Source organism: Maniola hyperantus, chromosome 14 (genome assembly GCF_902806685.2).
Source record: "Maniola hyperantus chromosome 14, iAphHyp1.2, whole genome shotgun sequence".
NCBI classification, from domain to species: Eukaryota; Metazoa; Arthropoda; class Insecta; order Lepidoptera; family Nymphalidae; genus Maniola; species Maniola hyperantus.
The window spans coordinates 4,102,782-4,127,761 of NC_048549.1; the positions used below are offsets into that span (position 1 = coordinate 4,102,782).

The window sequence follows — 24,980 nt, forward strand, 5'->3', positions numbered from 1 at the left end:
CGTCATTGATGATGTTAATGAGACATGGTTCCAGCGCAATAGCAATTTGCGAGACTTATAAGGAACAAATTTTAAAAGCAAATGAAAATCTTGTAGCCGGATATTAAAATTTATGTGTACTCATCCGTGAAATCACGGATTCCGTAAAAATACGATTCAATTAAGTACGTATTTGTATGACGACCACTTCGAAGAATCACGGATACGAACCGAATACGGATAAGTGCACTAAGGCCCTTATAGTTAAGGTTCAATTTTGAATGAACTAATATACTAGCGTTTTGGCTGACTTGACAATTATCCTATATTATGTATGAAAAAAAATATGTGTAGTCAAGACAAAAAAACCAAATTATTTTAATAAGCAGTATATACTCGTAGTAAGCGATAGGTCGAGATGGCAATCGGGGTGGGGACGCACACCCGCACAGCCCCCGCGCTAACCCGGTGAGCAGGCCGTCGCCCCGCCTCATATTCCGATAGCCATCTCAACCCGTCACGTACTGTATATACAAAAAAATTATACTAAAACAATCATCAACTTACAGTAGTACGAAATACTGTACACGCGTAACTGTAGCTGCCATGATGAATTCCGACTGTGACGTCACATGGATTGTAGTTGTAATGAATTTCACTTAAAGTCCCGCGGCTCGATTGCGGTAGAATGACAGCTACAATGTCACGATCGCGATCATCTCTGATTGGCTGATGCTCGCTTACCATTGGCTACAATCATCGATGTTTAGCTACAATTTTACTTACAAGAAGGATACCATAAATTTAGCCAATCACAACGATTGCGATTGTAATAATAATTGATGCAGTTTTCCCGCAATCGAGCAGCAGTTTACCAATCCGTATGACGCCATGACAGCTCATGAACCCAAACAAAATGGCGCTTAGCGTTTTTGCGGGGATATTCGAAGTACAAAATTTAAATACATTTTATTGCACTTACAAATCGAACAAAATATTTGTGATTTTTTTGTTTATTATCACCTTAGGGTAAAATTAAGACACTTTTCAAATGAATGAATGAATGAATATTGAATATTTCATCATCATCATGATCAACCTATCACCGGCTCACTACTGTACTGTACTGTATTGAATATTTATTAATTACAAAATCCTTACATTTCACTTAAATTGAGTCCTGGCCAAAAAAGTTAAAATACCCTAAATACATGTAACAATTGCTTGCACCCCGAACACGTTTTTTTGTCGATTTCTCGACGAATATTATAAAAGAGCCTTAAAAACTGATCATCATCGTCTTGTGGTCAAGCGTTTTGTCAAAAAAAATAGGCATGGTAATTAGGTTCTATGTGAAACCAAAACACAATGATAATAATTATATATTTATGGGCGAATATTATTATTAAAATCAACTAAGCTAACTAAAAACTATTAAAACGTTTTTGTGAATAACAATAACAACAGGCATGGACGTTGTTATGCAAGATGTACCCAATAATTGTTATTTTATAATTTAGCATTATACTATAAATAAATGAAGATACCAACCTTATTTTGATCCACATACATCCAGCTGATACGAGAATTGACTATCGGATAGTCATGTAAAATCGTCATTTCAACATAGCTATTATAAAGAGACATTATATTAATATAATAATAATCGTACAGTAGTGTACGTGTGGTAAAAATCAACCTTTTACTGTACATATTCAGCTTATTTTATTATTAAATCAATAGTAAAGATTATTGGATAAGGATTCTAAACGCACCAATCTGCGCGCGATATTCATGTAAAATCGTCATAACCTAATGTAAAAATCTAAATAACCGAAGAGATGATATAATAGTCATAATAATATATTTATATACATATTGGAAGCTTTTCTTTTTAATCAACGGAAAACATTTTCCAACAGGTGTACGTTTTGGAAAACGTTTTCCAATAAAAATTAAATTGGCATATTTTTAGCGTTTAAACTATCGTGAGTTATTTCCATTATATGTAAAATCTCTCAACGACTATACTCACGTGTTTAGTCGACGTTAGCCCCACTAGTTTCGAACCCACCCAGGGTCCTTTTTTTCAAGGGAAAAAACGACGACGACGTTACGTGAGTATAGCCGTTGAGAGATATTATATATAATAGCATATTTTTCTTTAAAAGTTTGAAGTAAATAAAACAGTACTTACTACTTAAATTATATTTGGTTTAACATCGAATACCTGGACAGTAAAATTAAAATCTGATAAAATATTTATATTATGTAACCAAGTTTTGATTAGCAAACAGTAAATTCATTTAATTTTCATTTCAAATAAAATACTTTTTACTAATTAAGTATTGCATAACTTCGTCCATGAACTTTGATCATTTAAAAATTTCCGTCTTTGTAGAATTTTTTAGAGATTTATGTTAGAGAACATTATGCATATTATTTGAGCATGACTAATATTTCTTTCCCTTCTAGCAAACATGAATCCTGCGCAAGCGATTACGACAAAAGAATTCAATAAGAAAAATCTAATTTCACTTCATGGATTCTTCTTCTAGCAATTTGACTCAAACGAACTTAGATAGCTACGAATCTTCTTAATATCTAAATATATAAAACCGGCCAAGTGCGAGTCAGGCTCGCGCAACGAGGGTTCCGTATTACAGTCGTATTTTTTTTACATTTTGCACGATAATTCGAAATCTATGGTGCATAAAAATAAATAAAAATCTATTTTAGAATGCACTGGTGAAGGCCTTTCATATGACACTCCACTTGATATAGTTATCTTACTTCGAAAATTGAAAATACTAATTATTAGTTCATGACCACAATTAAATTTTTTTTGTGTGATGTAACCACAAATTCACGGTTTTCAGATTTTTCCCCGAATGTCTGCTACAAGACCTGCCTACCTGCCAAATTTCATGATTCTAGGTCAACGGGACAAAAACAAAGTGGATCCTATAGGGGTTCCGTTTTTCCTTCTGAGGTACGGAACCCTAAAAAGGAAAAGGTGACTGATTGACTGACTGATCTATCCACGCACAGCTCAAACTACAGGACGGATCAGGCTGAAATTTGGCATGCAGCTCTATTATGACGTAGACATCCGCTAAGAAAAGATTTTTGAAAATTCAATCCCTAAAGGGGTAAATTTGTAGTCCACGCGGACGAAGTCAAGGGCATAAGCTAGTACAATCATAAAATACATAGCGTATTTCTGGTGCGATGCGATATAGTCGGAAGTTTGTAAATGATCATAGTTATAGTCAAATTGGTTGTATGTCATAGGTCATGGCAAGGGTGCAACCCTCATACGCTGAACAAGTCGCCCGCGGACGGCAGCGGCGCAAGGCCGCCCGTCACGTCTGGCAGGCGAGACACGTCTGGCAGATTCTCTATGTGAGACTTCACTTCCGACTTTACTGCGTAGATTTTTTGTAGTTTTATGTTGTATTCCTGTAAAAAAAAGCTTGTTCAACTTGCGTCTCAACTCGCACACGAAGGCACAACAAACAGAAACGTTTACAGTACACGGCCAAAAGTAATGTACATCGGCCTTTAGAATGACATTTCGGCTTTGTAGAGCGGTGTCGCTGCCACTCATCTACCACTATATGACGTTTAGTCGGTCTCAACGACAGGGACAACGCTCTACAAACCTGCTATCTTCTTCTAAATGTCGATGTACATTACTTTCGGCCGCGTACTGTAAGTGCGGAAACCAGCCCATAGTGAAGAAAGAAATAAGGGTTCTGTACCATCTTACAAGAAATAACGTATGTATAATATACATACGGTAAACGTGTGATGTAACCACAAATTTCGCATTTTCCCCTCTACTTGTGCTATAAGACATAGGCCTTAATTCGGTCGGGAGGACATTTTTTATTATTATATTAACAGACTTCAAAAATGCAGTACTGTCGCGGGCGATGGAGAGATTTATGCTTGTAATTTATCTATGTGTCCATATCAGAAATGAGCGAATCTGTAGGAGAACCAGAGTAACCGACATAGCTCCACGGGTTGCGAAGCTGAAGTGACAAATAAGCAGGGCACATAGTTCAAAAATCCGATAGGCCTTGGGGACCCAAAGTGCTAAAATGGCGGCGGCGCAAGGTGGCGTGTGAAAGTGCTTACAAGAGACCTATGTCCCGCAGTAGACGACTATCGGTTAATAATTATGATAATATCTGTCGCCTGCGGTCTGCAGTTCACGCTTTGCAGTCTGCCGTCGCCTTCGTAATCATGCCTCTAACCTCTAGTTTCGCCTCGGCTTGCTTGGCGAGCTCTCTCTGCGCCTGTTCGAAGTCCCGCAACATGGCGGCGACCTTTCTTCTCTTGTCCAGCTCCTCAGACAGCCTCAGGTTGTACTCGGCCAACAGTTCCACCGCTGAGTTAACTATGGCGCTGAGGCTAACCGCAGACTCCTTATCTAGAAACGATAATTTAATTTTAGTACAGTTCTTGCAATTCACGACGGCGAGTGAACTTTACTTGTAGTAGTCGTAAACATGGGCATAGCGTAAGTGTGCGTGCGTGTCGGACCAATCAGTCGCGAGCAAGCGCTCGCAACGCACACATTTAGTGTACATTTAGTGTAGTGTAGGTAGGTACATCGTTAAATTAAAAAACTTTTTTACTACAACACCTAACAATAAAACTTCTAAAGATTGTGATTCATTCATTTTTGAACTTAAATCGTAATGCTTAATGAAAACTAAGTAACAACAATATTTAGTCTAATAATAATAATAAAATATTATAATATCTTAGAGGTGACCTAAAATAAAGATTCAAAACAGCAAAACAAGTAAATAAATATGTCTTACTAAATTGAAGAAAACCCCACCATTATAAGTTGGAAGGGGATTTTTGCCTCTAGGCATTAAGGATTTCGAAATAGGTGAAAGGACTGCAAAACAATTCAGTACCTCTAGTAAAAAAGGACATTTAACTCAAATTCGACACTTTTCAGGAGACAAAAATTAAAATAACTCGATTGATTTATTGATACATTTTCGCAGTTCCTGTTTTTGCTTTTATTTTTGGTTAAGTTGTTCCCTTTTTTTACTGGAGGCACTGAATCTAAAAACTCTAGTCTAAGTTTCGCTTCAGTGGATATCATAATATCCACTGAAGCGGAACTGATAAGATTATGTCTGTTTTAGGATGCGTTTCCACCAAAACGAAGCGAAACGAAGACATACCATTCAGGTTATTTGAGATGTCATAATTTTATGATCATTTCTTAATAATAAATAATATGATTGGCCGAAGCGCACACGTCTCTGCTCTTCTCCGCTTAAGTGGAAATACACCCTAACACATCTATGTACCGCTTCAGCGGATAGTCACTCTAATTCGATATATTCGATAGGTTTCATACCTAGATACAAAATAAATATCGTCAATTTATGAATATGAAAGGAAAAGAATAAGGTTACATAACATAGCATTTTATTCAAAAAAAAATGAAACAATAATCTCGCGTTATCGTTTATTTTTATTTTACGTAGTGGTACAAAATAAGTATTTTTTTTTTGTATAGAACTGTATAGGTGTACCGCTAGACTGAGACGGCTCGTGAGGTAGGTTGCAGATTACGGAAGGGTGATAGCGACGTTGAATTTCTTGATATTTACGTAAATGACGAAGTGGAATTCCTTGATTTTTTACATCAGCGAGGAAGTTGAATTCCTTGATTTTTTACATCAGTGAGGAAGTTGAATTCCTTGATTTTACATCAATGAGGAAGTTGAATTCCTTGATTTTTTACATCAGTGAGGAATTCCTTGTTTTTTTGACAGTGAGGAAGTTAAATTCCTTGATTTTTTTCGTCAGTGAGGAAGTTGAATTCCTTGATTTTTTACGTCAGTGAGGAAGTTGAATTGCTTGATTTTTACGTCAATGGCACCCCATTGACGTAAGGTCGATCTCTAAAGGAATTCAATGTTGCTGTCACCCGCAACCCGCACCCCACCGCACGAGCCGTCTCAGCCAAGCGGTACATCTATAGTACAATTGAACATTTTCGCGTGCCATTTACCTTCTAACTTAGATAATAATTGCACTTCGGAAACTTCTGGCGGCAGAGATGCGATGCGCTCCCGGACCGCCTCGTCGCTAGAGGCACTCGACTCCAACTCCAGCAGAGCCTGGAAGTATACAGATTTGAGTAAAACCGTGGAACAGTACACAGGTTGAGATGGCAATCGGGGTATGAGGCCGGGGAGACGCCCCGCACACCCACACGTCACCCGCGCGCACATTAGCGCGGGGGCTGTGCGGGGCTTTCCCTCCCCGATTGCCATCTCGACCTGTTGCGTACTATAGGCCGATTCCGTAAAACCTGCATCAATCGTTATTACAATCGCAATTGTTATGATTGGCTGAATTTATGGCATTCTTGTTGCAACCCTGCGTTGTAGCTAATAGTGAGCGAGCGTCAACCAATCAGAGCGTGCGTTGCGATCGTGGCATTGCAGCTGTCATTCTACCGCAATCGAACCCCAGATACAGCAGTCGTCCAAAACGTACTCTCATGTAAAGAGTTTACGTTGCAGTGTGTAGATTCCGAAAATAACATATTTGGTAGAGGTATGAAAATAACATTGGAGGAAACTGCCCTGTTGCATAAGTACAATAATGTGAAAACCCGGTCAAGGGCGAGTCGGACTTGCAAACAAAGGGTTCGGCACCATCGTACAAGAAATCTCATACCAGTACAAGCTGATGCTATGCTGATGCGTGGATTTAGGTGTTAATAATCCCGTGGGAACTCTTTGATTTTCCGGGATAAAAAGTAGCCTATATCACTCTCCAGGTCTTATATAACTATACCCATGCAAAAAATAACGTCAACTCCACGCGGACCAAGTCGCGGGCATGAGCTAGTATATTGCAGTTTGCACCCTTTACATCGTTTTCGTGAAGATATAAAAGCGAAACATCCAGAGTTTACGCCAAGGTATGTTCCCCCATACAGTGGCATCTCAAAAATTAAATCCAAGATGGCACGCGCTTCTGAAAGCGCGTCGACGTGACACTTACAAATAGGCGTCAAAGCTACTAGTTATACTCCTTGAGTGTGTTGGAATCGCAATGTACGGTTGTACAGGCGCCATCTATCGCTACGAATTGTCAAAATGGAAAGCATTGTAGCCATTGACATAATGCTGTAGCTGAATTTTCCCAGACTATCAACAACAATATTATTATTCATTATTATAGTCATAGTTCAGCCAATTTATATTTTTTACTATTTATCACTACCCCTATTATAAATGCGAAAGTGTCTTAAGGGCTCATAAAAATCAAATATTTACCTCCTAATTCATTGGTTACAAGGTACTTTCCAAACACAATGCCTAACATTACACCAGTAGGGCGATTGTCTAAAACCTGCATCAATCATTATTACAATCTCAATTGTTCTGATTGGCTGAATTTGTGCGATTCTTGTTGCAACAATGCATTGTGGCCAATAGTGAGCGAGCATTAACCAATCAGAGATGATTGCGATCGTGACATTGTAGCTGTCAAACAACCGCGGTAGGGCAACAGTTCTGAAATCCTATTGTTACAGCAATACCTTTTATTAACTTTGGACAAATTAAATAGCATTATTTTTTAGAAACAACAGTTTTTCTACATTAAGCATGTTTTTTTTTACAATAACTTTAAGACTACTTTTGGGGTTAGCTGTTTTTAGCATTAGCAAAAGGATGGGGCAAGTGATGCAAAGAATGCAGTATTAGATTCGCACATTGCTTGCATTTGAAATGCTTCATATAAATCTAGCTTGTATTACAAAACATACACGCCTACGCGCGCATTTGGTGTGACATCGTACATAGCAATTACTGTTGTACAGTGTATATGATTTAGGCTAAAGTAACATAAAGCCTAGTGGTCAAGAAGTCCTCCTGTTCTTCGGGAGGTAGGGGGTTCAATCCTGGGCATGCACCTCTAACTTTCAGAGTTATGTGCGTTTTAAGAAATTAATTAATATCACTTGCTTTAATTGTGAAAGAAAACATAAAGAGAAACCTTGCATGCCAGAGAGTTCTTCATAATGGTCTAAAAGGTGTGTCAAGTCTGCCAATCCACACATGGCCAGCATAGTCGGCCAGTAGTTTGGTCTATGATCAAACCTTTGTCATTCTGAGAGAAGATGCGTGCTCAGTAGTGAGCTGGAGATGGGTTGATGATGATGATAAACATATTAAACCAAGTTACCTTGATTAGCTCTTCAGGTTCTGGAGGATCCCCAGGCGAAGTGTTAGGGCTAACAGTAGAGTCGTTGTGGCTCTCAGACTTACTCTCACTCCTCCTCCTTTCACGTTTCTCTTTCTCTTTGCTCTTCTCTTTGTCTTTGCTTTTCTCCTCTATCTTTGGCTTCTTTTCAGGTTCTTTTTCTTCAGTGTCAACAGTTTTTCTTTTAACTACATTACCTGGTACTGCATCATTGGGGTCAACTGAAATAGGGAAATTAAAATAGTGGTTAGTTCAATAATGCCTAATGGTTCTGCAGATTGTAACACAGATATTTCCCATAGATTCTACAGCAAATAGGGGATCCTATCAATGGACCAATACCTTGTTCTACAATAATTACAAATCAGCTAGTATATAATATGGCATACAGCCAAAGAAAGCTTACCGGCAACTTTATACTCCTGTATCTTTGAAGGCTCATACACAGCTCTCTCTTCCCATATAGTAAGTATACGATGGAGTGATTGCTTAGTCTTTGCATTGATGCCAGTCTTGGCCATATGTTTCAACGCATCAACAAGCACATTCCCAAACTCCTTCCCATATTCGGGTCCTTTCTTTTTACTGTTTTGTATAACATCATTCGCTAGATACATAAATGTTAGCTGTTTGCTGTCCTTGGCTGGAAATTGTAAAATATTTTAAATAGATTTTCATCAACATAAACTAATACTGTTGTTTACAGTAGTTTGTGTAAGAATTCTACTATATTCTGGCAAATCAATGTTGTAACAATTTTACATGTTACAGTTCTTGCATTTCACAAAGGACACTGACTCATGCTTGAGTTTAAGTCGTAAGGTACACTAAATGTGTGCGTTTGACAGCGCTTGCTCGCGACTGATTGGTCCGACATGCACACACACTTACGCAATGACCATGTAAACAACGTTACCACAAGTAAAGCTCACTAGCCTTTGTGAATTGCAAGAACTGTACATGTTTACTTATGCCTGTGTTTCAAGTAAAAGCTAGATTAATATTTAATTTTTAACTGATAGTACATAGAAGACTCAACTATGAAAATACATACATTAGGTTTTAATTAGGATATTTTAGGCTTTTATCAGGCACTTATGTTATGCCAGTTTGTATCTAAACAATAAATGGAGAAATCATGGGTTCTATGTATTTCACATTCATATAAATATTGTAAACAATTTATTTCACTACCTACCTAAGCAGCCGGAAAACTATAGTACCTATTCATGCAGTTGGTAACAACATCAGCTCCAAATGTGTTAACAATCCTATCAAAACGTTATGTAGGTATTTAAAAGGTGGCTCGTCCCATTCAATTAAAATTCAACGTAAAGGCACGTACGTTTTATCAAAGTTATTTTTGAAACGTCCCCAGTAAATTCTTGCACGTGAAAAATTTAGACAGACAACAATGTTCAAAGTTGAATTTTCTATATACCAGCTTGATTCTGACAAGAAATTACTAAGTTATTTGATAGAATTAACTTGATAAAAATATTTACGTGGAAATAGCAGCGATAATCACCTTTTAATAGCTCCTTGTACCATGTTTTGACGATAGCGGCGTGGTGTTTTCTGTGATGTATAAGCCATAAAGACAATGTCTGAATACTCTGTTGGCTTGAATTCAACTCTTGTAGCTTACGAATTAACGCATTTTCGGTAAAACCGGACATAATTAAACGAATTTTCTCACTTTAAAAACCCAGCACCATAGAACGCGCAATCAAATTATTTTCAATGTTGTTTGACATTGACGTTTCCATAACGCCATCTTTGCACCTTTGTCAAAGCACAGATTAAAAATATTTTTCGTTCGGAAATTTAAATTTTATAAAGCTGTCACGGGTAACTTTAGAAAAGCGTCAAACATTGTGAGTCGATCGATGCGTTGACGATGGTTCAATGGAAATTATAGCTCATGTTTTGATTCAATCCATCCACGACCAACATTGGACTAAATTCCACAGTAAACAAGGAACCCTTATAGTTTTCCTATGTCCGTCTATCTGGCTGTCCGTCCGTCCGCCCGCAGCTTAGCTCAGAGACTATCAGTGCTACTAGAAAGCTGTAAAAGGCTACTTGACTCATATCTAATTTCGTCCAATAAATGATTATTTATTATAGTATTTTGCTTAAGACAACGAAATATATCAATAACAATTATTAAAAACGCAGGATGGATATATAAATCCAATTTAAAAAAATACAGTTTTTATTTTTATTTGAAACGCAGAAAACGCTGTCAGCCATGATGTGACGTCATTCAATATGTAAACAAAGAAATGTCACGCGTGGACTAACGTAGTATCCATATACAATATTTAAAGTCCTGACTTATATATCAACGCACAGCCTAAACATCTAAACAGCTGGTCCTAGATACATGAAATTTGGTGGGTGTGTTACCCTACAAAGGGTAAAGTAAAGAAAAAGTATCCACTAGGAAAGGATTTTTTGAAATTCCACCCCTGAGTGGGTTAAATGGGGGTTTGAAATTTATGAAGTCCACGCGGGCGAAGTCACGAGCATAAGCTAGTTTTTATATATTTCTAAAAACTCATAGTAAACGTAAAAAATTATCGTTTTCTCTTTATAAATTGAATAAGTTATTAAGTAAGACTTACTTACAAAGTGATCTTTGCAAAAATAAATTTGGGTTGCAGTCGTTAGTCATGGAGGATCCCTTTAAGCAAGTCTTCGCGTGTTACGTATATTTACTTCACTGGGCACTCTAATCCACAACTTTCCTGTGGTCTTTATCGATGCATTTTTGCATTCTCGGATGATACAATAACGATAATTACTATATTTTTCATGTAAACTAGTATAGAAGTCATGTTTATTAAACTTTGGGAGGTTATGCTGTTGTTTACAAATGCATGACGTCAGAGCACAGATAATCTATCGGCCAAACATGGCCGACAGTGTTTTCACCTGTCTAAGAAATATATATTTTTAAATTAAAGTTTTACGGTTTTTAGGGCGCAAAAAAATATAGTGTTAATTTTTTGATCTAATAGGACAAATATTAACCATTTAAGACCTACTTAAAAAAAGTGTCAACTAGCCTATTTGGCATGGATAAACAATATCTTAATCTTAATAGGAGTATAGTATAGTCCGCGACAGGTCGCGATGGCAATAGAGAGGGAATGCCCCGCACACCCGCACAGCCCCCGCGCTAACCCGGTGCGGGCAAGCGCGGGTGAGGTGCGAACCTTTTACCTTTTGCGGTATAGAACCCTAAAAAGGAACCTTAAAGGATCACATTGTCTGTCTGTCTGTCTATCTGTCTCCAGTAATTTGTCTGTCAAGACCCGTGAAAGGAATCAAAGCGTAAAGGGTAGGACGTACTTACTTCCCGTTGACAAGTAGTAAAGGGAAAAAAGCCGGCCAAGTGCGAGTCAGGCTCGCGCAATGAGGGTTCCGTACTACAGTCGTATTTTTTAGACATTTTGCAGGATAATTCAAAAACTATGATAGATAAAAATAAATAAAAATCTGTTCTAGAATGCACAGGTGAAGACCTTTCATATGATACCCCCACTTGATATAGTCATCTTACTTCGAAAATTGAAAATACTAATTATTAGTTCATGACCACAATTTAATTTTTTTTGTGTGATCTAACAATTTAACCCTAAATTCACGGTTTTCAGATTTTTTTCCCAAATGTCAGCTATAAGATCTACCTACCTGCCAAATTTCATGATTCTAGGTTAACGGGAAATACCCTGTAGGTTTCTTGACAGACAAACGGACAGACAGACAGACAGACAGACAGACAACAAAGTGATCCTATAAGGGTTCCATTTTTCCTTTTGAGGTGCGGAACCCTAAAAATCCGAAAACCCTGAATTAAACATCAAAAAAAAAAAACAGTAGGTAGGCATTATTTCTTATACGATGGTACGGAACCCTTTGTGTGCGAGTCCAACTCGCACTTGGCCGGTTTTTTTAATATGAATACTTATACCTACCTACAGACCTATAAGTCTTTAACCCGGATCTCATCAGATTAGGGGCATCGGCCTTATATTTAAGTAAAAAATTGTACAGTAAAATATTTCACCAATTTAAGAGATAGTTTTCAATTAGGCAGACGAGTAACATCTAACTAATTTACACAACCGGTAACATAAGCTATAACAAGACAAAAATCTAAAAAGGTTTAATTTTGATATAAATTAATTACTTACCATAAAGATACCAATTTAATAGGTATCTACTAGTTTTGCCTGCGATCGGATATCTATAAAAGATGTCAACATTATTATTGGTGCCTAAAGTTGTGTTCACACCAGCTGATCTTTTCTTTACGTCGGCGTCGATTACAATCCTCGTCGCGTAGTCTTGTGATGATCGTGATCTATTTAGTTACTTACCTAATAGTTACTTAGTTAGACTAATAACTAGCAAAAGTTGGGATACGTCTTCGATTGAACGTACCTACGAACTGCATGAAAATGCGATCAGGGATTTTAATGTATCTAGGTGCCACAGCCACGATTTAAAAAAAATTGTTATGCCATTTGCTTATACCATACATCTACTTTGACATAAAAGATACATTACATTTGAGACATTAACATTTAAATCTAGAATGAATATAAGTAGGTAACCACTAAGATGGTGTTAGTAAGATAAATGGACATGTTTTTGTGGATAAAAAACTACACTGGTCCTGCTCAGATAAAGACTGGATACAGTTTAACTTGAGCAACATACCAAAACATAAGATACGGGCACACGGGTGCTAGATACTATGGTACATACTTAAATAATCGTAATCGGCAAAGATCCAGGTGTGGTCCCATCCTAAGTTGGATACTTAGGTATTCAAAGAAAAAACTTGCAAGACAGCGTAATGGTTGTCTACCAGTCATTGGAAGATGAGCAATTTATATGTGACATGGTGATAACTTGAATATAGGGTTGCCAACTACCTTCTTCTTATTATATAAAACTGTCTCGATATTAACCACTACGGTTCAAAAATAGAATCCTGAGCGTAGCGAGGAATTCAAAGGCACGAGGAAAATAATTCAAAACCAAGTTTTTTCTCGGATGCGTTTTGGATTAACACCATACCAATTTAAAAAGATGAAAGGAAAATGATTTTCCTAGCAAATTAGTAAATTCCTAAATTGTAAAATTGTAAAGTAAATTTAATATTTTTAACGGTTACAAGTTAGCCCTAGACTGCGATCTCCCTTGGTGGTAAGTGATGACTGATGCAAAATGAAAGTGGGTTAACTTGGAAGATTTATTGAACCCATACCTACCTACCCCTTAGGTATCAGTTTTTGCACGGCATCGTACCGGAACGCTAGATCGCTTCGCGGTACGGTTTTGCCGGTAGTGTGATAACTGGTAACTAGCCACGGCCAAACCCTCCTACCAAACCATACCAAAGATAATCTAGAAATTATAAATTTCTGGATTGTCCCTGCGGGGGATCGAACCCGAGATCTCAAACTTATAAGATCACAGCGTTATCACCAATGCGCCAGGGAGTCAGAGTAAGTAGATATTACCTAGGGTCGTTCAAAAATGTTAACAAAATCTATTTATAAAAAAATTGATCAAGTGTGAGTCGGACTCGCACACGAAGAGTTCCGTAAAAGAAATAACACTTCAATTATTTTTTGTTATGTAACCAATTCACGTTTTTCGGATTTTCCCACCTGCTTATGATTTTAGGTCAACGAAAAGTACCCAATTATAGGTTTTGATTCCCTTGACAGGTCTTGACTTTTGACAGACAGACATCCAGGCAATTTTATAAAGGTTCCTTTTTTCTTTGAAGATACGGAACCTAAAAAGCTCTATACATACACTCCAACCCTAAGGGGACTCGCGATAATAGCTTCAGATCTTTCTCTGTGTGGACAACACCTGCGCCGACGCAGCCTCATCTCAGTTAGCACAGTTTTCAAAGGCCGAACCGCACGCGCCCCTCGACCGCGACCGAACGCACGTGAAAATGAGACCGAGTTTCTAAATTTAAAATATATTTATTGTTTTTTTTTAATTTCTTGCTTCCCTTTCGTTATATTTTGTGACCTGTCCCTAGAGGTTTTATATTGAGTGTTAATTTTTAATTGTTTTTTTTTAAATCAAATAAAATGATGTTTTTGCTGAATACAGTACGCCCTAGTGTTTTTGTCATCGTATCGCTAGTTTTGCTAGCTAGTGCACAAAAACCATCGAACGGACAACGAGACGTCGGTAAGTGTACTGAACTTTATATATTGAACTTGTACTTATATTAATTTAAGGTAAGAAGGAAGAGTAAGAGTGCGTATAGCAATAACATTATTTATTTTTATGCCGAAGTTTTTCCTTCGGCTTCCTAGATCCTTTCCAGGGAAACTTCCTAAGTTTAATTCCTAATAGTGCACTGTGATATAAGGGTGGTAAGTAGGTAATATTGCAAATGCGTAAGTAAGCTTTTCTAAGCCCAAGCCGTAGGCGAGGGTTAACCATCGTTACAAATTTGTAATAACCTTAACTCCCGTGTATCACACGATATTTTCCAATATATTTATGCGAAAACAGGCAAATAAACTAGAGTTTCTATGTAGTTACTAAAAAATAATTTACTATGCTTCTTACGTTATTTAACTATTTACTATGCTTCTTACGTTATTTAACTGTCTCGATATTTTGGCGGCAAATGCGCGATTTTCTGCTCATTTAAAACATCAGGCGGGGTTAATTTTATTTTATTTTATATCTACTTCATCAATTGAACCACTCATGATATTTAAATAAAAAGCTCAATGCTGGAATTTTTCCATTTTTCCTCTACTAACTTAAATCCTACTGCTATTCCGCGGCCACTGTACGTTTTCCATACGATGGCTTGTGGATGGCTTGGATCTCGAGTCTCTACATTAGGTAGGTATATTCACTTTTCTCTAAGATCTCTACACTTAAAGTAGATTACTGCAACGGTTGGCATTACTACAATATCTAAGTACTAAGTAATATCAATGTATTTTATCAGTTTTGAGTTTTGACCACTGAATTCGGAATAGGTAAATGACAGTGAAACGGAAAGTATGTAAAAAAACTATGTACCTATGTATGTAAAACAGTAGGTATGCCTTTCTTATCGAGAGTTACATTTTTGTTCCGCTTGCCGTGGAGACCCTGGGGCCATGGAGTCTAAAAAAGTTTTGCGAGACATTTCACCGCGGTTAATAGCCTCATCTAGTGACAGAAGGGCTGGCACATTTTTCGTGCAACGGATCAGCCTGGCTGCTTTGCGCGGAAATGCAGCCAGTATTCCTTGCACCATTCCACGTGGGCATGAATTGTATAATAATTAGATAAGGCTAGATTTTCGTGAAACGTAGAATTTTAACTTGAATGATACTCAAGGCTTTTTGCAAAATTGGATAAGCTTAATATTTTCTTAGATCCGGGATCCTTTTGCCAAAATTGGGACTACATATTATATTAAAAAATAACAACTGAATTTGAAACGTTAGACCGTTGAAAATGGGATCAACAACCATACGATTGCGACTTTAAAGTTAAGTCGGTAGTTATAATATTATGCTAATTAATCTCGCATTAAGAACGTTAATTTCGCAAGAGTGTTATGTGTATAAATAATTATCTCACCTACTGTATCCAGTAACCTACATAGGCCTACAAGTTACAACAACTTGTAAGCTAACTGAACAGTTAATAGCTGTCTTCCCGTCACAATGTAGAAATAAATACTACTAGGCTTGCATAAGTAGCTATAAAAACTATTTTATGAATGAATCAATTGGATACCAATCATTATATAGTATAAAAGTAGGTGGGTACTAGATACTAATGTAGATAAATAGTCCATAATCATCAGCAAAAACTTAACTAAATGCAGTCAAAAAACTTATATTGCGTAATTATTGACTATACCTAGGTAGGAACTCACGTATCTTAATATTTTAATTCATGAACAAAAAATCTTCTGCGATCTTATATACCAGGGTGTCTATTTAAATAAAATAGGTAGGATTCCTTGTATAGACCTCAGACTAATCTGAGGTGTAGACTGTAGACCTACATAATTTTATGTTATTCACGAATATAAAGTTCCAAAACTTTTGACTTTGTAAAATACTAATGTAAAATAAAATAAAAGCTATGTTCTTTTATGCTATTTTTATATTTTCATAAATAAATAAAATAAAATAAATAAAGCCTTTATTCCAATTCGATCATAATAATATTATGGTATTTTTACAATTTGTCACAGAAGTTGCATTTAAATTACTATTATGGCAATTAGAAGTACTTACCTACTTACATATTAAGATTACTATTATTTTAACATTATTACAAAATTCAATTAATAAAAAAATTAGAATGAAAAATTAACATGAAATTACATAGTCTTAGATTAATAATAATATTGTGATTTTGTAAGTAGGTAGGTACATATGTCATAACAAATTAGAATAGTAAATTAAATTATATAATAAAAACGTTTTTATATTTTCATACGCGTATTTTATTATTATTTTACGCACAGATTCACTTCACATTCCATTTTCTAATACCATAATACAGCATGAGCCGTAAATAAAGCTAGAAGCAGACCTGTTTTATTAACGACCATAGAAAATGCCTCTTTTTCTTACATAATAATTCAATGTCGTTATAGGTATGTTATGCATATAAGCGCATATTATTATAAAATTTCAGCTCGCCAGTCGATGGCAATACCCACTTTTACTTTTAGTGACAGTGATTTCACTCTCGAAAACGAGTTAACGTACAGATAACAGGTACAAAAATAATATAGGTACAAGAGCACGATTAAAATTTGGTGCAACTTTTTAGTTCGTACTTCCTCTGTTCATGCATGTTTAATATTTTTTCAAATAAGTACTTAGTTAATAATCAAATAATTCACAGGACGTAAGGATTTTGTAGGACAAATTTTCAATGGATTTCGTAGGACAAAATCGATTAAAAATATATTAAATCAGAATATAGGTAACTAGATGATGCCCGCGACTTTGTCCGCGTGGATTTACGTTTTTTAAAATCCCGCGGGAACTCTTTAATTTTCCGGGATAAAAAGTAGCCTATGTCCTTCCCCGGGATATAAGCTAACTCTGTACCAAATTTCATCAAAATCAGTTAAACGGTTGGGCCGTGAAAAGCTAGCAGACAGACAGACAGACAGACAGACAGACAGACACACTTTCGCATTTATAATATTAGTATGGATATTTCTAAGACGTCACAACATGGTGGAAACTTTTCCCTATGTTACTTTGGACGCATTATATGTAGATAGGTAGCTATGTAAGTTACAGGTAGGAACATAAGATAGTACCGACATATATCATTAAAATTACAAGAAGAATTACAAAAAGAAGCTGTCAGATAAAATCTTATGGTGGCGCCGATATATATGATGATGCGTAGAGCTCTGGTATATTATTGTTAAAGTCACGATTTAAAAAATATCAATAACGAAATGTGAAAACTTGTTTCGTAACATCATTAAAGCAAAACCATGAGCTTGACAAAAAATAACAAATCTATGCGGTCACCTTACCTACCCACTTATTATTAATTATTTTCTTTTTATACGAAACAATTTATTAAAACCTATCTTACTCTAAAGATAGCTGGAGGTATTTTTATTGATTCTAGTATTTTAAGCATACCGGATAAAACTACCCATAATACTGAACTTCTTATCTACATCCAAAGACTAATTAATAAAAAATACCTCGGTAGGAAATGGCTATCAAAAATGAAACACATCGAACAGGAAGAGCAGTTGGCTTCAGTTCAAACCAAAAAACCGGTCAAGTGCGAGTCAGGCTCGCGCACCGAGAGTTCCGTAGTACAGTCGTATTTTTTCGACATTTTGCACGATAAATCAAAAACTATGATTCATAAAAATAAATAAAAATCTGTTTCAGAATCTAGAGGTGAAGCCCTTTCATATGATACCCCACTTGATAAAGTTATCTTACTTTGATAATATTGAAAATACTAATTATTAGTTCATACCCATAATTTAATTTTTTTGTGCGTTGTAACCACAAATTCACGGTTTTCGGATTTTTCCTCTAAAGCCAGCTGTAAGACCCACCTACCTGCCAAATTTCATGATTCTAGGTCAACGGGAAGTACCCTGTAGATTTTTTGACAGACAGACAGACGGACAGACAGACAGTTTTTCCTTTTGAGGTACGGAACCCTAAAAAGCTTGAAGTTACACAAACGCTTAGTTTCTGACTCGTAAGTGTACCTATGAGAAAAAGCCAGATATTATTTTACTTTTTATTATTTTACTTTGCGCGTGCGCTCCACCAATAATAAATAATTAATAATTGTTGTGCCGTGTGCGTTGTGCTCAGCAAAAGCTATTGTGCATGGTGGACAGTGGACACGAATTACAAATGAGCCGAGTTTGTGGCGAAAATAATTACAGCGCGCTGCATGCAATGTCCAACACACGGCGCAATTTTTTATTGTTGTGGACGCGGCTTTATGAACAAGGTGTTCCGGTGTTTCTATCTTTTTATACAAGTCTGTGCCTTTAGCCTATAGGATTTGTGTGACCTTACTGGACATATAATTTGTTAATTTGGCAGATAGAATTTAAAATCAGTTTATTGTTTTTTGTACACCTTCAGACGAGATTAAAAAGAAAAAACAGATTACTTAAATGTAATAATATAAGTTAAGAACATGTTTCGTGCTATAAAGCTGAAGATATATTATTACTAGTTGATGCCCGCGACTTCGTCCGCGTGGAATTAGGTTTTTAAAAATACCGTGGGAACTCTTTGATTTTCCGGGATAAATATCCTATGTCACTCTCCAGCAAAAAATCACGTCAACCCGTTGCACTGTTGCGGCATGATTGAAGGACAGACAAACCAACAAACACACTTTCGCATTTATAATATGGGTACTGATTGCTCATCCGAGATATTTTCCAGACCTTGGAAAACAAAGAAAATACAGAGTAGATTAATAATTATTACGCGATAGGTTGAAATGGCAATCGGGGAGTGAATGGCCCGCACACCCGCACAGTCCCCGCGCTAACCCGGTGCGGACGAGCGCAGGTGACGTGCGGGTGTGCGGGGCGTCCCCCGCCTCATAATCCGATTGCCATCTCGACCTGTCGCGGACTATAGGTATTAGGTATACATAACTTGAATAATTTGTGGCCTGTGCTGTGGGCATAATATTCTATTGTCTTCCGGTACATAACGCGATAAGTAAGAGGCTTTCTCTTAGATTAATCGATTTTATTTAATCAATTCTTACGTTACAAATTACCTACAGTAAGTAGATGCCAATAAACGTGAATCGATTGTTATCATTGAGTAGCTCTAAGAATATCTGCTAGTTCGTTCATTAGCTTACTTATCTATTACTTGTATCATCATCAGTGTACAATCAGCGAAAATAATGTTAAGTATGAATTGTTTTTAAAAATCCATCGGATTCTCTGTCAAGTGCAGTTTCAGACATTCTTGAACCTAATATATCTATTCCCTGTGCGGCTGAATCATCAGGTCAAGTTGTACCGGCTTTTTGGTCAACCGACGGACGTTTCGAAGACAGTGACTATACCTATAGTTCGCGACAGGTTGACATGGCAATCGAGGTGGGCACGCCCCGCACAGCCTCCCCGCTAACCTGGTGCCGGATAGTGTGCGTGACGTGGGGATGTGCGCGGCGTCCCCCGCCTCATACCCCGATTGCCATCTCGACCTATACTTACTTCGATGTTTCGAAGTGGTTACCTAAGCACTACCAAGTAGGTAGGTACATAATTAACATACCTAATACAGGTGATTAGGTATTCACAGCATAAAAATGCTATCAATTATATAATAAGTAGGTAGCCATAACGAATTATTTAAAAAAATCTGACTGATTGACAGTGCTGAACTTGCCAAGGACAAATCACGAAACCTAGATGAATTTTATACGATTAGCAATAAAACCTCGCTAAGTAAGTAGGTAGATATTTAAGCTAATGATATAGATAAACAAAACGATACCTATCATAAAGTTTAGCATTCTGTACCGTGATAAGTTTTTTTATTGTCTAAAAGCTATAAGTATGCGATAGATGATTTCATCTAATACCAAGCGATGATTTAAGGCGCCACCTTCATCTTCTTTATCGGTCAAGACACATACTAAAACTCCTTATGACAAAAATCAGATTTACACTTTCCTTGTCAAAAGGATCGGAACTTTAGCGCCTGAAAAAAGCTCACATTGGCGACAAAGCGCTACTCAATTCCAGCGCAAGGTTGCCTGCCTGTCGGTATTCTGTAGGATATAATCGGAGTACCTAAGTGCTTACTTACTTAGTACACGGACTCGTACGAAACGATTCACTTCCTCGTCAATGCACACTGCTAGAATATAGAATACCCTTTCCTAATCTGAGAGTTAGGTCCTAAAAATGGATGCTAAAAATATTATTTCTGTGAACCAAATGCGACTCGTAGGATATGTGTTGTAGTAGAACGTTCCAAGATTAAGTACAACATGAGTTTGCAAGTTAAAATTTCTTACAAATTAAAATTTTGACCATTAGTAAGCGTAAAATTTTACCTATTCTGAATAAATAATTAGAGTTTGTGTTTGAGTTAGCGGTTAATGGTTAACTGGACAGCTTACCATTCTACATATTATATGCAAGCTTACATAAATGAGTCCCCAAGTTAGCGAATTGCGCAAATCTTTTCAATGTAAAGGAAAGGTAGGAACATGGTTAGCTTATGATGACTCAAGTGGTAGGTAAGCCACTCAAACCTTTAGACTACGTCTTCATTTACCTAGTTTATACTCATAGCTTAGGTCTCATTAAAGCCGTTTCTTCAGCTACAAGAAACGGGGTAATGTATTGTAAATAACACTGCATTAAAAAGCAATCATTACTCAAGTATAACTTACATAATACAATATTTAGGTTTGTACGAAACGCCCTCCAAGCGGACCGTATCATTGCGCTTACATACAGAGAGTTGTCATATTATAGAGTAGCACTGTATCACAATCATATTCAACCCTCAATAGCCATTTCAGAGCCTCAACGGACTGAAATCCTGCTTTTATTCGGCCTGTCAATACCTACTTAATATCCTTACCATGTAAATAATGACGCATCTCTTACAGTTACGGTAAAGTAACAAGATGAAAAATTTGGATAATTTTACGTTATTTATTAATTTCAATTTTATCCCCATTACGCACTTTATTTTTCTATTTCTTTTTTTCTGTAATATTTTGTGTGGCAATCAAGAATTTATCCATGTATCTTTTAACTTTGTATTCATTCGGGGTGCTTTTTTGACACCTGCCTCTTTAGCATAAAAGTTAAGCTTATTAAATTTCTACAAACGCAATTGTTGAATTTATAGTAAGTAACCTAGGTATTCTAACTGCAACTAATTCAATTTTGGCTAAAATGTCAAAGTGAAAGAAGGCCAGTCAATCAGAGATGATTGCTATCGTCACAGTGTAGCTGTCAAGCTACTGCGGCGGTGGGGCTAACTGATATGTAACAGAGGTTTGCTGCTCCATTGTCTAAAACGCTATCTCAATGCTTACACACGTGGGCAGTCAACATTTAAGAAGAGTCCGAATACCAGGTCATGGCCACTATTGTATTAGGTATGGTGATGTGATTATTCTTGCGATGGGCACTGGAACAAATTCGCCACCAAATTACCTATTATAACTGAAATATGTACTTTGATATACGGCTGTTGTATAGGTACCATATTTTATGGTAAGTTTAGAGATGGATGTTTGCTGCTATTAGCGCCAAAATAGCGAAAATGAAGTTGCTTCTAAAAAGGTCGGCAATCGTGATCCCAGCGCACTTGTACCTAGTAGAGGTCAATGCCGTAAACTAACTTTGAGCTAGAGGGGTGGCGTGGGTCTGACCACGATAAATTTCCGTACGTTTTTTCTCGCAAAATCTGTGAACTACAGGACTATACTTGAAGCGCGCACACAGCGGAGTTAATTCTGCACCGGATTTTCACAGATCTAAATTCAAATTTGCGGATTTTAAAACGCACCGCAACTCGCCGCACGTTGGTGCGCGCTAGCTCTCACGCTCTACGTATATGTACTAGATGTACAACTTACCTACCAAAAACTGTGGTCACCTATGGTTGATTAATAAATTTATAGAGGTAACTATTAGTAAATCCATAGTATAGGTATTAGGTACCTACGTAGTATAGGTAGGTACATACATACGTAGGTAAACTAAATATTAAAGCAAGACGCAGTTAAACATCACGATTACGACGAAGCATTCTTATTTATATGACAAATTAGTATTATTAATATTAATTAGCATTTTTTGCTAATAAATATACATAGGTAGTGACTGCGTGAAATATTATTGAATTGCGTAAGTTTCCAAAATAGTTTGTTATGACACATGAACAAAACCTCTTAGGTATAATCTGTGGCTAAAAAATTTAAGATCTAAAACCGACTGCCTCGTTTCGTATTTCACATTGAAGCGGAAAAGGTAATCGATAGTTTACCTACCTATACCTAAGTAGATTAAGTTAGGTGTTCGCAAAATGAGGGTTAATGGTAATTCACAAAATGTTTGACCGTTGTCTATCTGTCTGTTTCATTATAGCGCCCAAACAAATGGGCCGATTTGAATACGGGTTTTGATCGAGTCGAGATGGTTCTTAGATATTTATTTCACCTATATATTTCATACAAATCTGTTCAGCTTATTTAAGATTACCAGCACTTTTCGCAGCCGGCAGAGATCTAAGCTATTTAATTGTATACCTAATTACTTATTATTCTATGGTAAATTGGTAGGTATAGGTATATAGGTAGTTTCCACACGTCTTCAGAATTTGGAAGGTATAACTACAATGTAATTATACCGATTACATCGTACAAAGGTAGATAGATATAGATAATATTATATACGCCCGTAAACGTTCACTTGTAAAAAAGTACAAAACACTGCTCTGTATGCAGAACTTCCTCCAGCGAAGGCTGAGCGGGTGGTGCAAACATCTGTTATAGGTAAGTATAGGAAGCCCCACCGCACCGTCTTGTTGACAGTGCATCAGAATAAAAATAAAACTATAAGAATTACGCGCAAAATACGCGCTGATGTAACGGCTCAGACATCTTTGTTGGAATAGAGAAAGTTTACAAAAAACTCAAGCGTCACCGAAAACTTCTTGACGTATCAATTCGCAAATTATTTTTTTGAAACCCGTAATGAAGACATCACTGACATAGCAGAGCATTAGTAAGTTGAAGTGTGGGCCATGCTTATAACTTATAGGACCTACTCTAGTCCTACTCTAGTAATGAGGATAAGGATGACAGAAAAAGACTAGCAGAGAAAGGCTGAGTTTTTGTCTTCCGGGAAACTCCCTGATATAGTTATATTCCAGAGTCCTTGAATATCCTTGTCAACTTTGAAAATTCTATTAGGTAGATACCTAAATTTTTTAACTTATTTTATAAAAGCACCTTACCTACTAAATTATTTATTGGTTTGGATATAGACGAAATTATGGTCACCGCCTAGGAGGGAATGATTTCTGCGTCAACCTTGAACTCGAGTTGCAACCTACAAGCGCTAAAGCACGGGCACTCGTTCAGGACATGCTCATCTGTTTGCTTGGTATCTGAAGCAGATGCGTTCAGGTTTGTCGAGGAGATAATGCCCAAGTCCACCATGACCAGTTCAACAGGTCGAAATTCTCAGTTCCGTCTTCTGAGCCCTATGCCCAACAGTGAATATCCACGACTGATAGGATACTGATGATAATAATCTCTAAAATATAAAAATGAACCACTAAATGTGTTGCTCATCGCAAATCTCGAGAACAGCTGCACCGATTTCGCTAATTCTTTTTTTATAATATTCCTTAAAGTACGAGGATGGTTCTTACGGAGAGAAAAATTTAAAAAATTTGAATCGACTGTTAGGCGGAACGAAGTTCGCCAGGGCAGCTAGTGGGGAATAAAATTTCCCTTCTTCACTTTACACTTCAGCAACTAGCTTCGATGTTCTAAATGTGATATTCACAATCTAGGGAGACTGAAACTTTGTATCAGATAGGTTCTGACAGCTGCTTACCTCAAAGACCAGCTCCAAATTAACCCTCGTTCCGTAATTTAATAAAAAAGATATTACATTTTAAATTACTACAGTCTCGGTCGCAATTAACTGGGCATCTAGTCCGTTGCCGTATTCTTTTTGCTTAATTTATTGCGAAAAACATCTTCTACCAAATTTATAATTAAATTAACACATTCACGTAACATTTTGGTGCAATTTTTTTAACATCAACGTTGGTAGGTATAAATTATTCCGTATACCTAGTGCCGTAAGAACTTTAACACAATCAATTTTATTCAATTAATAGTTTTAATTTAAGTTTACCTAATTATATAATATGATAATTATGATGATAAAGTTATGAAATCTATCAATAAATAAAAATAAATAAATTAATAGTTTTGAAATTGAAAAACGTTTGAAGATGCCTTGATTTTTAATAAAACAAGAAGTACCTACTAAGGTTTGAATCTGAATTGAATTTTTTTAATTCAGAAAGTTAAATTTAAGCCCATGTGGAAGTTTTCCCTATTACTGATAAGCTTGTTCTACGTTAAACTGGAATAAGTACCAACTGAAAAATATTATGCTAAGT

At 36.6% G+C, this 24,980-nt stretch overlaps 2 protein-coding genes across 2 annotated transcripts in view; one reads left to right on the forward strand and one right to left on the reverse strand.

Annotated features, from left to right (window-relative positions):
- Nucleotides 1-5: 5 nt before the first annotated feature.
- LOC117988599 (regulation of nuclear pre-mRNA domain-containing protein 1B) lies at nucleotides 6-9,989 on the reverse strand. The gene is made up of 6 exons (XM_034975757.2): nucleotides 9,773-9,989; nucleotides 8,651-8,887; nucleotides 8,227-8,465; nucleotides 6,035-6,143; nucleotides 4,245-4,420; nucleotides 6-3,441 (listed from the first exon to the last, which is right to left on the reverse strand). Exons 1-6 carry the CDS (start codon nucleotides 9,921-9,923, stop codon nucleotides 3,295-3,297), a joined length of 1,059 nt encoding a protein of 352 aa, XP_034831648.1. The 5' UTR covers nucleotides 9,924-9,989; the 3' UTR covers nucleotides 6-3,294.
- Nucleotides 9,990-14,189: 4,200 nt separating this feature from the next.
- Nucleotides 14,190-24,980, forward strand: part of LOC117988600 (uncharacterized) — a 96,529-nt gene continuing 85,738 nt past the window's right edge. Inside the window, exon 1 of the mRNA XM_034975758.2 lies at nucleotides 14,190-14,481. Coding sequence (XP_034831649.1) covers nucleotides 14,379-14,481 — 103 coding nt within the window. The 5' untranslated portion in view covers nucleotides 14,190-14,378. The remainder of the gene's footprint in view (nucleotides 14,482-24,980) is intronic.

Bases quoted from the DNA above. Each gene is read 5' to 3' on its own strand.
- LOC117988599 (XM_034975757.2), bottom strand. From the start codon at position 9,923: ATGTCCGGTTTTACCGAAAATGCGTTAATTCGTAAGCTACAAGAGTTG. The intron at 4,421-6,034 runs GTAAATGGCACG...TATCGTTTCTAG, and splicing joins ATTATTATCTAAGTTAGAAG to ATAAGGAGTCTGCGGTTAGC. The intron at 3,442-4,244 runs GTTAGAGGCATG...TTTTTTTTACAG, and splicing joins AAGCCGAGGCGAAACTAGAG to GAATACAACATAAAACTACA.